The following is a 12,653-nucleotide window of genomic DNA, read 5'->3' as shown; positions in this document are numbered from 1 at the left end:
GCAGAGGGAATTCCTTTGTTTGGAATCGTTTCTCTCTGTGGAAAACAGAAGTGAAATGGTGACGAAATATGAAACCTGACTTGCTTTTGCCAGTTTTTTTTTTTTTTGTTTCCATTGACTTTTTCCCCAAATTCTTTCATTCAAGGGCGAGGAAAACTTTGTTAAGGAATACTTTCATGCATTCTTCTGGTTCTGTCCGTGACATAAATTCTAATGCAACATCGGCATTGCTTTAACAGATGACAAAATGAGGAAGAAACCAGATTTCACCAGATTTGAAACAAGCTGAACGACAGAATGGACGACAGAAAGTGAAAGCACCTTCAAATATGAAAAATCCCTCTATTTCAAAGGAAAGGTGTCTAAACATGCAGCTATAACAAGTTCATGGGGCCAAAGTTGACTCAGATGACACATAAACCGTTTGAGGAATAGATACCTATATACGTTTGGAGAACGTTAGGTAGAGATGCAAAGTTACACAGAAATACACATCAAAGAAAAGTGATTTTTCCCTTGAAGACAGAAGTCTGAAACTGGTCGAAACGTCATGTTTGAAGCCGAGACTCTTCTCCTCTTTACTTACCAATATCATTATGTTACACTCATGCTTCCCTGGTGGGCGGATCTGCATACCTCAAATAAAAGATGCAGCTTATTAGCAGTCTGGAAAGAAAATCAGCTATTCTGCAGCGATGCGCTTTTTGAACATTTGAGCATTTATGGAAAATCCTTGTGGATCGCTAAAAAATAAAAAACTTGCAATAATGGCTTTTAATCTGAATGGATTTGGATTTGTATCCGCCCGGCCTGTTTTAGGAAGCTGCTGTTTAGAAAGTAGGATTTAACTTTGCTGTTTTTTCTTTTTTTTTTTTTACAGTCAGAAGTTTAATAGATTTATTTTGTCCATGATGTGGGTGTTCCTCAAGAGTTTTTACAGTAAAAAAAAGTAGAACTGCAAAACTTGTTTTCATTAAATAACAGTCTGAAAAACAGACGTTTTACTGCTCTGATTGTTGCCAAGAAAACTGTAATCCAGTCATCGTTCCTTCCTGGACCCATCAGGGATAATTTACTCATAAGAAGGTCATTAGCTGGAATTCATAAACCTTTGGTATTTGGTGTGTAGATTAGGCCTAATTTACACAAGTTCTGTCTTTGTCTTATCTGCTCTGTTGGTACCATCTACAACTTCTTTTATTTTACCTCCTGTTTCTTGTAAATCCTCTTGAGCAAGTTACAGTAACTCTGCCAGAAGTTCAATTCTCATCAAGACAAATTTAATGTTTAATGTTGTTCTAATAGAAGGAAAGTAGCCCTCCCAAAAAAACAGATTTTACAAGACTACAAATTTACGATTCTTTGTGAGGTTTAGGACTCACACTAATCAGTTTTCTTTCTGTTTTTTGTCCTTTCTTCTCCATCCAAGTGGAAAATGTAGTCGTTAACAGTAGAGTGAAGGTGTGTTTCTGTTTTTGGTGCCCTGCTGACCCCTCTCTTTTCCCGGATGTCCCAGGTGGGTCAGGGAGTTCCTCAATGATGAGAACAGAGGTCTGGATGTGTTGGTGGAGTACCTTTCCTTTGCCCAGTGTGCAGTCATGTAAGTACACACACCTCTCTCTCTCTCTCACACACACACCTTTCATCACCAAAACCTTTTCCTAAGAACTGGGCTGGGCTGTGAATCCTGCTGCTGCGGAGCCTGTAGGAAGCTGCCTGTGCATCTAAAATGTGTTCTTGCGTTCTTCGGATGTGTTTGCAAACATGAATGTGTTTCTGGATCGATGCTACATGATTTATATGCTGCCTGAATGGGTCAGAATCCCTGTGCTGAGCTTTATGATACAGCTTCCTGTCAAGTTTTTGTGATAACTCCCCCTCCCCTCCCCGGCTCTCAAGCAAGCTGCCTCGCTAACCTAACCTCCCCCCGATCCCTCATCTCCCCCCCCTGTGCCTCTGTGTCGGCTTCTCCATCTGTCTGTATGTGGCCCAGGTTGGATTTTGAGGGGACGGAAAAAGGGGAGGATGGCTTCTTGGACAAGGCGAAATCATGGAGCAGGTCCATAGAGGATCTGCACCATTCGAGCGCCCAACCCTTCTGCAACACTCTGGTGCGCTCTGCCCGCCAGTCTGTCCTGCGGTACGTAGCTCCCCCCCCCTGCAATCAGCTCTCCCTCCTACCAGCTCGCTTTGCTTACTTTGAATGCTTTAAACAGCGGATTAGCATGCAAAAAGTTTGGGGCAATTTTGTTTCCGTTGCTCTCTGCGCAAACCCAATCAAACATGAGCTTTGGCCCTTCATGCTTCGGTAATGGTCCTCCTTCATCTGTCCAGATGTGCATCCGCACCGTCTGCAGAAAAGATCCAGCTGTGAGCAGCAGCAGATGTCAGGCAGCTAACAGAGTCAGGGATGTTAGATGAAAAGACTGATAAGAATTATTAGAATGCATGTTTTTAAAAAAGATTAAAATGAGAGAAACTTTCAGTTGTTTTTTTGTTTTTTAATGGGATGTTAATAAAAATGTGCAAAAAAAATATAACCACAGTTCAGGCCATTTATAGACTGCATAGGAAAAGGAATAAAAGGTGCACAGGATGACTGTTCAGGTCTGTTACATAACAGCAGTGTGTGTGTGTGTGTGGGTGTGCGTGCACATTTTGGTTTGATGACAGCAGCCAGGAAACCAGGCGTTTCCCATAATGCATCTGCAACCTCAAAAAGTTTTTTTTTTTTTTTTTCAATGTTAGTTCTCGTTCTCTGTAATTTTCTCTCTTTCTCATTTTCTTGTGAGACTCACTTTTAACTCAAGTCACACGAAAGTCAGATAAACAACCGAAAATAACAAAAAAAAAAAAACCCAAAAAAACCCAACCTCAGAATAACTTAATATTTCAGCGTTATATTACTGGGAGGTTTTAACCTCTGCCATCTGTTGCAGCTATGGATCAGTTTCGAGCAGCAAAACCATCAAGAACTCCCGGCTCGTGAGTCAAAAAGATGACGTGCATGTGTGCATCATGTGCCTGAGAGCGATCATGAACTACCAGGTACCCAGTGCTGTCACCTCCACCTTAAACAGAGCTGCACCATGCACAGTCTGACACAGATAAGACAGTGTGTTTCCTGTGCTCAATATATACACTGGTTTTTCTGACCACATCCTGCTCTCTGTCTCTCCATCTCTTCGTGCAGTATGGCTTCAACATGGTCATGTCTCATGCGCATGCCGTCAATGAAATCGCCCTGAGTCTGAACAATAAGAACCCGAGGTAAGAACTGAGGACCCCCATCTCTACAGTATCAGGACTGGGGTCTAACAATAGGGGAAACCCTGAAGCCTGGTTCATACGATACGTCCGCCATTCTTCACGGGGCTCGGCTTCTCTCTGAAGTCGAGGATCAGAGGCGTGTGTGCAGGCTGTGAGAGGAATGTTTACTGAGGAGAGATTAGTGGTAAACCTCACTCTGTAATGAAGGCTGGGAGTACAGACACTTACAAAGCATAAAAAAGTCTGTGGGCTACGACTTTGTACACCGAATGTTGATATTCGCAGCAGTTTTGGAGGATTTTCCAAATAGCTGCGCAGACGTTACCTGTTTGCAGTTAAACTGTGTTCAGCTGGGTTGTAACGAAGGCGCCTCTCCTGCACTTCCAGGACAAAAGCTTTGGTCCTCGAGCTGCTTGCTGCCGTCTGTCTCGTCAGAGGAGGCCATGAGATCATCCTTTCAGCGTTTGACAACTTCAAGGAGGTGCCCAAAGCAACTTTTACAGAACTATGATACCCTTCTAGCATTCTCACAATTGTTTTCCTGTTTTTAAAAATTTTCCAAACGCTTTTTGCAGTCTACCTACTTCTGCATACTTTGTGCTATTTTAACCAATTATATATCAAAACGTTCAGCTCATTCCGGAGATGGGTGCTATGACTTTTGGCTTTTGTAACTTTTTTATTTTTCAATATATTTAACTTTACTTACAAATATTTGCAAATAAAATGACACTTTCAGTCCTTCGAAAACAATATTTTTGCATATTGCTCTGTTTTTGTTTTCTTAAGCTCCTTTTAGCTTTTTATCCAGAGTTTTGCTTCTTTTAGCTTTTATGATTCTTTTTGCTTTAAAAACTCAGCAAAGTCATTCAGGATTCTGGTTAAAAGTAAGATTTTTAACCTATCAATGGTCTAATAATGAGATAAATTCCCCAGTTTATTAAATTGCTACAAGTTTTTGTCCAAAAAGCAGCATAAAAGCCCACGCATCTGTGTGAAAGAATCAACGCTAAGTTTGGCAACTCCTCTGGCTGTAAGCGTAACTCTGTGGTGGCCTGCCGGTGGTTATTAGTCTCATGAAGACACCAGATGTGAGTCAGCCTTGAACAATGATAAAGATCTGCTCCCCAGTGGGAACCGGCAGACCTCAGAGATTTCCCTCGCCTCTCAGTTTCTGACTGCACAGTCATCTAAACTCTGGAACAGGACAATTACCTCGCAGCCCGAATCCCCAAAGAGGAGCTAATCAAGCCGCCAGTGCAAACATGATAATTATCCCGTGGTGCTATTTTCATAAACGATGCATTAATGCAAAGTGACAGGTCTGTGAAATCTCACAGGAAGGCCCACGGGTTGTTTTTAGACAGAGCTAAAGCAGCGATTCAGTTCTGGATCCACAACTTCATCACAACTGGGTCACTGGGTCTATAAGATGTTTGCTTTTTAATTATTTTTTTATTTTTTATTTCTTTTAGTATATTTTATATTTACTTTATGGGGCAAAAAGGTAAATTAAGACAAAGCAGAAGTTAAAAATAGGAGATTAAATTGTAGGAAAGCAGAAAGTCATTAGTACTAAATGTTGTTTGGATTTGTAAGATGTTTTACTGAAAGAAACAAACTTTATATCTGTTAACAACTAAAAGGTAATGCAATAAAACCATTCTGTGCAGTGATGTAGAAACATCCTTATAAACCATCAACTAGAGAAATAGCGTTTTCTGTGAAAATAAAGTGTGAAATGAGTCCTGAATGACTGAAGAGATTTGTTGGAGAAACTGAATCTGAGCTGTTAAAGCTAAACAAAAGAAAAAAAACACTAGCTAAAAGCTAAAAGTAGCAAAAAACTACATAATAATACTAATATTAATCATTGTGCTCTTTGGTAGAACAGGAAGTCCTTAAAGTCATTTGTTTTCAGAATAAAATTAACCCACAACTTTCATCAACATAAAAATTTCTCAAAAATGGATTCAAGGCAATGCACTTCATTACATTCCAGGATATCATATTTAGTCTAGCATCGGTTGGATATATTGTTACATTCTGACACAAGACAAGGACTGTAAAATGTCTTGTTTTTCTGGTTTAGAGGTACTTTTGTAAGCATCAACCTGGATGAAAGGAAGAGTAAATGTATTTCTATATTTCTTTTGTTCCAGGTTTGTAAAGAGAAGCATCGCTTTGAGAGACTGATGGATTACTTCCGCAGTGAGGAGGGGAACATCGACTTCATGGTAGGACCTTGTTTTACATATAGATCTTTTTTGTTGCGAGCACCTGTCTGACAGAAAAGATACACAGGGATGGATCTAATGTTCCATTTCTATGTGCCACTAACATCTGGTTTGTATCTGAATATCTGCACAAGTAAAACCACGTTTTACCACCAGGTGTAAGTGCAAAGATGCATGGATTTGATGTGCTGACCCAGATGCAGATCAGGCGTTAACCCCGGGTATGAACGAGGTCTCGGTCTGTTTGTTTTTCTGGTCCAGGTCGCTTGCATGCAGTTCATCAACATTGTGGTCCACTCAGTCGAAGACATGAACTTCAGAGTGCATTTGCAGTACGAGTTCACCAAGCTGGGACTTGATGACTACCTGGAGGTAAAGCAAACATTGTTCTGGTTAAAGTAGAGACTTCGGGTGATCGTAACGTGTCACTAATTCTGAACCGGTCTTTCTCGCGCCAGAAAAGCAAACATACGGAGAGCGACAAGCTGTCGGTGCAGATCCAGGCCTACCTGGACAACGTCTTTGATGTGGGTGGCCTCCTGGAAGACGCAGAGACGAAAAACGCAGCGCTGGAGAAGGTGGAGGAGCTGGAGGAGCACCTGTCCCATGTGAGTGCACCACCCAGTCTGGACCACCAACGCTGCTCCACTTGTGGGATTGTTGTGGAGCGCTTAACTCGTCTGTTTCTAACATGGCAATTAGAGATCCGCTCTGTTTGCTTTTCACAAGTGGTTGGGGATAATAGCTGGGCAGAATGCTGGGAAATACTGTGTGCGGAACAATATTATTATTATTGTTGCCGGGCCGTTCTTCATTGTGTGTCCCACGCTGCCGCGCAAAAGGGCCTCCTTCACATGGAAAGGTCGTAGGCAGCCCCTGACATCATTTGAGGAATTTCATAACAAACTGCTGCTCTCAGGGGTCAGGAATGATGCGGGCGGATCAGCGTGAAGATTCTTGGTGGATTCCTGAGCAACATGTGTAATGTGGTGCAAATCAAAACTAAAAAAACCCAGCCTTGTTCCTGCTGCATCATGCTGCTGGCCAGATCTTATTTCTTATTGATTGTAGAGTGGAGGCAGAGGGGAGGGAGTGGAGCCCGGAAAGATGCCCTCTCATCACTCTGCTCCTTCATCCCCAGGTGACGGAGAAGCTGCTGGAGGTGGAGAATGAAACGATGATGAAAGTAGCCGACCTGGAGAAGCTGCTCCTCCAGAAGGACAAGGACCTGCAGGCAATACGGGTCAGTAAGATTTCTAAGAAAATGGCTTCGCTTTCTCTTTGTGTTAGCGAAGATCAGATTCAGATGCGCGCCGCTAAATCTGCTGCGATAGAAAATTAGGTCACAAGCGAGCAGGATGTTTCTCTTAAACTTGTGGAGTCATCACATTTGTGCTCTCTGCCGCCTCCTGGTGACCGCGCAGGAGACGTACGAGTCGACCAACACCCAGGTCAACACCCTGAGGAGGATGATCAAGGAGAAGGATGCTGCGTTCCAGAGGCACTTCAACATTGAGAAGCGGCTCCTGGAGCTGGAGCAGCAGGGCACCATCCGCCTGCACAAGAAACCCGACGGTGACATCACCATCGAGCCGCTGGGCGTCGGCGGCAGGCTCGGGATCCCCCTGGGGAATTTAGGCCAGTTGTCTCTGGGTCCAACGGCCGGGCTGACAGAACTCGGAGGAGTGGACACCAGCTTACCACCAGCAAGTGAAGCTCCTCCGCCTCCTCCTCCGCCGCCGCCTCCTCCCCCTCCCCTGCCGTCTGCTTCAGGTGATGCATCATGACTCAGAGGGATTATTTCTGATGACACATTCATGTGATTGTTGTCTTACTTGATTTCGGACTCACAGAGAGAGGAGGGGGTTATTTTCAGTTCTCCTATTTGCTCTTTCATGCCAAGTGAGGTGATGTGTGAAAGCACGGCTCATCTAACCCAGACAGGAAAAGGAAACAATACAGTTTCCTTTGTGGTCATGTGTGAACAGAAAGGCTCCATTTGCTGTTTGTTTTCAACTCTTTTTTGCAGGATTAAAAAAAAAACAACTGAAAAAGTTAAAAAACAATCACGCAGAAACAGAATGTGCTGTTATCAAATCCTCTTCTATGTTATTCACTGCAGCACCGGTGCCACCACCACCTCCTCCTCCTGCTCCTCCTCTGCCTGATGCGTCTCCCTCCGTCATCCTGAGCGTGGGTCTGTCAGGTGAGAGCAAAGCGAATACGTTTCTCGAACACTTTTTATATTTCACAGCATCATTTAACTCAATTGGGTATTTGCACTTTGCCCACAGCTATCAGGATCAAGAAGCCCATAAAGACCAAGTTCCGCTTGCCTGTTTTTAACTGGACGGCCCTGAAGCCCAATCAGATCAACGGCACGGTCTTCAACGAGATCGACGATGAGCGTGTGCTGGAGGTACGTTCCTGTGATGCTAATTAAAGTCACCAGAGGAGGACCAACAGGATAGACGGCGCTGTCCATCAGCACAACCCGCCTGAAGGAGAAGATAAGTTCCCAGGAGGTTTAGACCAACAGAGTAAAGTGTTGTTCTTGTGCAGGTTCTGGATCTGGAGAAGTTCGAGGAGCTGTTTAAGACCAGAGCGCAGGGTCCTGTTGTCGATCTTTCCTGCACAAAGAGCAAAGTAGCCCAGAAAGCAGCGAACAAGGTCACGCTTCTCGACACCAACCGCTGCAAGAACCTGGCCATCACGCTGCGAAAGGCCAACAAGACCACCGAGGAGATCTGCAAAGCGATAGAGAAGTATGCGTCCGCAGCGAGCACGAACGAAACGAATCACGGGGTTGAAAAAAAAAGGTGACTGATCGGTGCCGTGTCTCGTCAGGTTTGACCTCAAGGCCCTACCCGTGGACTTCGTGGAGTGCCTGATGCGTTTCCTGCCCACTGACGCCGAGGTGAAGGTGCTCCGTCAGTACGAGCGCGAGCGGCGTCCCCTGGACCAGCTGGCCGAGGAGGATCGCTTCATGTTGTACTTCAGCAAGATTGAGAGGCTCACCCAGAGAATGAACATCATCACGTTCGTCGGGAACTTCGCAGACAACGTGAACATGCTCACGCCGCAGCTGAACGCGGTCATCGCTGCGTCCGGTTCAGTGAAGTCCTCTCCGAAGCTGAAGAGAATGCTCGAGGTGAGGAGTCTTCACTTTCACGCTGCTTTTATGATGACTTCACTTTTATGTTTTGTGCATAAAAACACGTATTTTGGGGTCTGCTTTTAGATCATCCTAGCTTTGGGAAACTACATGAACAGCAGCAAACGAGGCTGTGTTTATGGCTTTAAACTTCAAAGTCTTGATCTGGTGAGTAATGTAAAAATATAATCCAGTTTTTCTCGCTCTTGGTAGATCGTGTCATCAGTATTATTTTCCTTTCTCACACAGCTGCTGGACACCAAATCTACAGACAGAAAAATGACTTTGCTTCACTACATCGCTCTCATTGTGAAGGAGAAGTACCCTGAACTGGCCAACTTCTACAATGAACTGCACTTTGTGGATAAAGCTGCCGCAGGTAGGTTTGCACAAAATGTATTTTTTTTTTTGGACATTTCCTTGATTTTAGCTACATATGTTTCTCCTGACTGTGTGCAGTATCTCTGGAAAACGTGCTGCTTGACGTTCGAGAGTTGGGCAAAGGCATGGACCTGATCCGGAGGGAGTGCAGCCTCCACGATCACGCCGTCCTGAAGGGTTTTGTCCAGGGTAGTGACGCACAGCTGGACACGCTGCAGAGAGACGCTAAGACAGCAGAGGTACCCTGCACCGTACTCACCGAACCACAGCCTCAAAAATAGACACGAAGTGCCTTCATCTGACTGTTTGTCACACACTCGACAGTGCTTACAAACCTTTCTTCCCCCTTTTGGACTCTAGGAGGCCTTCAACAGCGTGGTGAGCTACTTCGGAGAGAGCGCCAAGACGACCCCGCCCTCGGTGTTCTTCCCCGTGTTTGTGCGCTTCATCAAGGCCTACAAGGTGAGGACGGCAGCCTCCCCGACCGGCAGCTTTCTCCGCCGGTCGTATGGGAGGTTCCCCGCTTCGAGCGGAGGGGAGCAGAGTTTGGGTTTTAGCACAGGACGTGGTGTGTTCAGGTCCAAAGGCAAATAACAGGAAAAGCCAGCTGGGTCTGACTTTAGAGCTGCAGCTGTGGCTTTTAGGCTGTGTGTGTGTGTGTCCCCTCCCGTCTACCTCTTACCCTCTAACTCCGGACAGCCGCGCCCTGCCCCGCTGCACAAACACACTTCCTGAGATTGTTCTCCGACTGGATTTATGGTTCTGCTCAAGGAAACGTACAGCTCAAAGATTTCTGGGTGCAGGTGTCATATGGCGTGTGGGTATGAAATTTAAAAGGCTATTCTTGCATAAAACTGATACAGTCTAGATTAGTTGCCGGCCGCCGCAATGAAAGGCGGGCCATGATGTAATTGCCTTTGTGCACGCCTGTTCATTTGTTTGTCTGTTAGCGAAACATCTTGTGGACCAGAGAGCGAAATGTAATGAAACTCTCAGGAAGTAATCCCTGAATATACCTTTACAACTGATTAATGTTTGGAGGCAGCTTGATTCCTTACGGCTGCCACAGATAATCAACCGTAGAAAACACAAAAATTGCTTTGACTCAGTCATTTTAGTCGTTTGTGGGTGAGAGTTATGCTCAACATACAAGACAGAAGGTAATATACGCTCCTTCAAGAGTACTATTTTCATTAACCCAGTTTTACTGGTGTGTAATACTAGATGCACAAATCTCTGGTCCGAGCCCGGTTTCTCTTTCGTTTCCTGCATATGTTAGACTTAGACAGAGCTGAATCATTTTTGGCTGTTGCTTTGTATTCACGTCTCGTTCAAAGAGCAAAAGCGTTTGATTTTATCCACCCGAGGCGACAAATGTTGAAAAGATTCAAAATATCTGACAGCTTAGTCCCCTCAGAATCACCCGAGAAGCCGTGTTTGTGGAAAAGTTTCCAGGAGAAACAGATGCTGTAATGCCTCCCTGGCAGGTGACCGGCTGGACGTCCATGTGCCTTCGAGCAGATTAGAGAACTCCTAACGAGGTGCAGTTGTTGAACGTTGTCACCCACTCCTGGCTGCCTGTGTAGGACGCTGATTGATCCAAATTACCGTGCGCTCGCCACAAACACGTGACCCGAGGCCTGGCGAGATGGACTCTCTGTGTTTGGGTTTGGATATTTTTTGCTGAGCTGCTGTGGGGGTTTTTTTTAGCGTGGGAAGTGAAGGCAAAATGTCCCCACCCGCTCCCTTGGCTACTTTTTTTTCCATTTTTTTTTTTTCAAATGTTGAGCTATTTCTTGAAACTGAAGACGACTAAATACATTTTTATTAGGTGGTTGTGTTTACCAAAGCATGCGTTTCCTGTTTGTGTTTAAAGAGGCCACACACGTCTGTTGACTCTGATTTATTTGAGCTGCAGTTATTTGTTACAGAAGCCTCATCTTTTGCTCCTCTCAACAGGATGCAGTGGAAGAAAATGAGCTGAGGAAGAAGCAAGAGGAAGCAATGAGAGAGAAGCTACTTGCACAGGAGGCTAAACAGCACGACCCCAAGGTACGGTCCGAGCCGAGTGAAACCCCTCGTGTGTTTTTTTTTTTTTTTCTCTGTGCTGAATAAAACCAAAACACGTCTCCTCCCTGCTGGTGCAGGTCCAGGCCCATAAGAAGAGGCAGCAGCAGCAGGAGCTGATCGCAGAGCTGCGAAAGCGACAAGCCAAAGACCACCGGCCTGTTTACGAGGGCAAGGACGGGACGATTGAGGACATCATCACAGGTGGGCCAGAAAGAACCATTAAAGGAGCCCATGTGGGCGCCAGCAGCCCCAGTGCTCCCAGGCTACAGATGACTGTGGTCCTGGTCTGCTCCGCTCCTTTGAAGTGCACCTTGTGCTACGTGGTGCAAACACGAGCACATCTGGAGCGCGGCACGTAGCGGCTCAGCAGCTGCTGCTTGTTCCACGACGCGCCGTCTAGTCAGCCCTGAAGTTTACTGAAGCTGCTGAGCCTCGATTGTTAGAAACCAGTCAGGCAAGAAGTTCAGGATTAGAGTTCAACTTTATTATTATTTGTTTTGGGCAAAGATCTCCTTAAACTTTGACCCTTTTAAATGCAAGTACACTTGGTTTGGGTGGTTTCTAAAGCTGGGGTCGTGAAGTGTTGAGTTCAGGGTCTTAAGATGACCACTACTTTGCTATAATTGTTATAAGAGATAAACGTGTGGGTGTGAGTAGAAAAAATATTCTAATAGTTGCCATTATGCTCTTGTTTAATTGGCCTAATAGTAATGTTTGCATACTCTGACCAAAGATAGTTAGAATCACACGTCTTTGCTGCTGTTCATTTGTAGGTCAGACACTGAAACGTTTTGGAAAACATCATGGTGTCCAATCTTAGTATTCGAGGGCCAACACACCAGATTCAGTGGCTGAATTATGTCCATATTATGTCCTCAAGCTCCACAGAACCCTGTTAGTTAGATGTGTTAAAGCAGAGAAACATCCAAGACATGGATGACTAGGATTGGACACCACTGGTTTAGATGTACATTTTAAACATCCTTAATTTGTAGCTTCAAATGGGGTAAAAAAAAAAAGAAAAAAAAAGTAATTTGTGTCTCCAGCCTCAGCAGAGCCGATACGTTAACTGATGTTTTTGCCCTAATCTATAATTATTTCCTGTATAAATGTCGCATTAACTTTATCTCATGTGTCCAGCAGCACATTCAGTCAGCTTTTACACCCTGGACGTCTTTGAGGGACATGTTGAGCGTGTCCTAATCCCACTAAAAACTTGACTTTTACAAGGTTTCCTCCTTAGATTTTAGAGTTTCTTTTTTTTTTTCTTTTCGGGTTTATTACAGCCTCCCGACTAAGATATAGCCCCCAAAATGCCAGTGTCTCAGGTGTGACATGTTTTTTTCTTCCTCCTCCCCCCCTTCCTCCTCCTCCTCCTCCTCCTCCTCCTCCCCCCAGTACTGAAGAGCGTGCCCTTCACAGCCCGCACTGCTAAACGCGGCTCACGGTTCTTCTGTGAAGCCAACCTCTGCGAAGACGCCAACTGCTAGCCCTCCCACTCTCTAATGCCAAGGTTGTCCAGGTGTCTCCCATACCCCCAC

General features: G+C 44.9%; 1 protein-coding gene across 8 annotated transcripts in view; it reads left to right on the top strand.

The window, feature by feature from the left end:
* fmnl3 (formin-like 3) overlaps positions 1 to 12,653 on the top strand; it is a 35,871-nt gene that overhangs the window by 18,617 nt on the left and 4,601 nt on the right. For 3 of the 8 annotated variants that reach the window (XR_005233500.1, XM_017415137.3, XM_037976986.1), the window contains exons 5-25: positions 1,517 to 1,600; positions 1,994 to 2,140; positions 2,940 to 3,048; positions 3,194 to 3,270; positions 3,658 to 3,751; positions 5,433 to 5,507; positions 5,769 to 5,879; positions 5,966 to 6,115; positions 6,649 to 6,750; positions 6,932 to 7,280; positions 7,630 to 7,713; positions 7,802 to 7,926; positions 8,070 to 8,272; positions 8,355 to 8,658; positions 8,749 to 8,829; positions 8,911 to 9,040; positions 9,121 to 9,281; positions 9,403 to 9,504; positions 11,002 to 11,094; positions 11,190 to 11,313; positions 12,511 to 12,625. Coding sequence is in view for 7 of the 8 variants with exons in the window: in XM_017415137.3 (XP_017270626.1) it covers positions 1,517 to 1,600; positions 1,994 to 2,140; positions 2,940 to 3,048; positions 3,194 to 3,270; positions 3,658 to 3,751; positions 5,433 to 5,507; positions 5,769 to 5,879; positions 5,966 to 6,115; positions 6,649 to 6,750; positions 6,932 to 7,280; positions 7,630 to 7,713; positions 7,802 to 7,926; positions 8,070 to 8,272; positions 8,355 to 8,658; positions 8,749 to 8,829; positions 8,911 to 9,040; positions 9,121 to 9,281; positions 9,403 to 9,504; positions 11,002 to 11,094; positions 11,190 to 11,313; positions 12,511 to 12,602 (2,797 nt within the window). In the remaining variant the exon portion in view is untranslated. Of the gene's footprint in view, positions 1 to 1,516; positions 1,601 to 1,993; positions 2,141 to 2,939; positions 3,049 to 3,193; positions 3,271 to 3,657; positions 3,752 to 5,432; positions 5,508 to 5,768; positions 5,880 to 5,965; positions 6,116 to 6,648; positions 6,751 to 6,931; positions 7,281 to 7,629; positions 7,714 to 7,801; positions 7,927 to 8,069; positions 8,273 to 8,354; positions 8,659 to 8,748; positions 8,830 to 8,910; positions 9,041 to 9,120; positions 9,282 to 9,402; positions 9,505 to 11,001; positions 11,095 to 11,189; positions 11,314 to 12,510; positions 12,635 to 12,653 lie in introns of all 8 variants that reach the window. The other 5 variants (XM_025005704.2, XM_017415139.3, XM_017415138.3 and 2 more) reach the window with 3 other exon arrangements.

Source organism: Kryptolebias marmoratus, linkage group LG8, assembly GCF_001649575.2.
Source record: "Kryptolebias marmoratus isolate JLee-2015 linkage group LG8, ASM164957v2, whole genome shotgun sequence".
NCBI classification, from domain to species: Eukaryota; Metazoa; Chordata; class Actinopteri; order Cyprinodontiformes; family Rivulidae; genus Kryptolebias; species Kryptolebias marmoratus.
The sequence above is the reverse complement of the archived record's forward strand: the minus strand, read 5'-3'. Positions and strand labels throughout refer to the sequence as shown.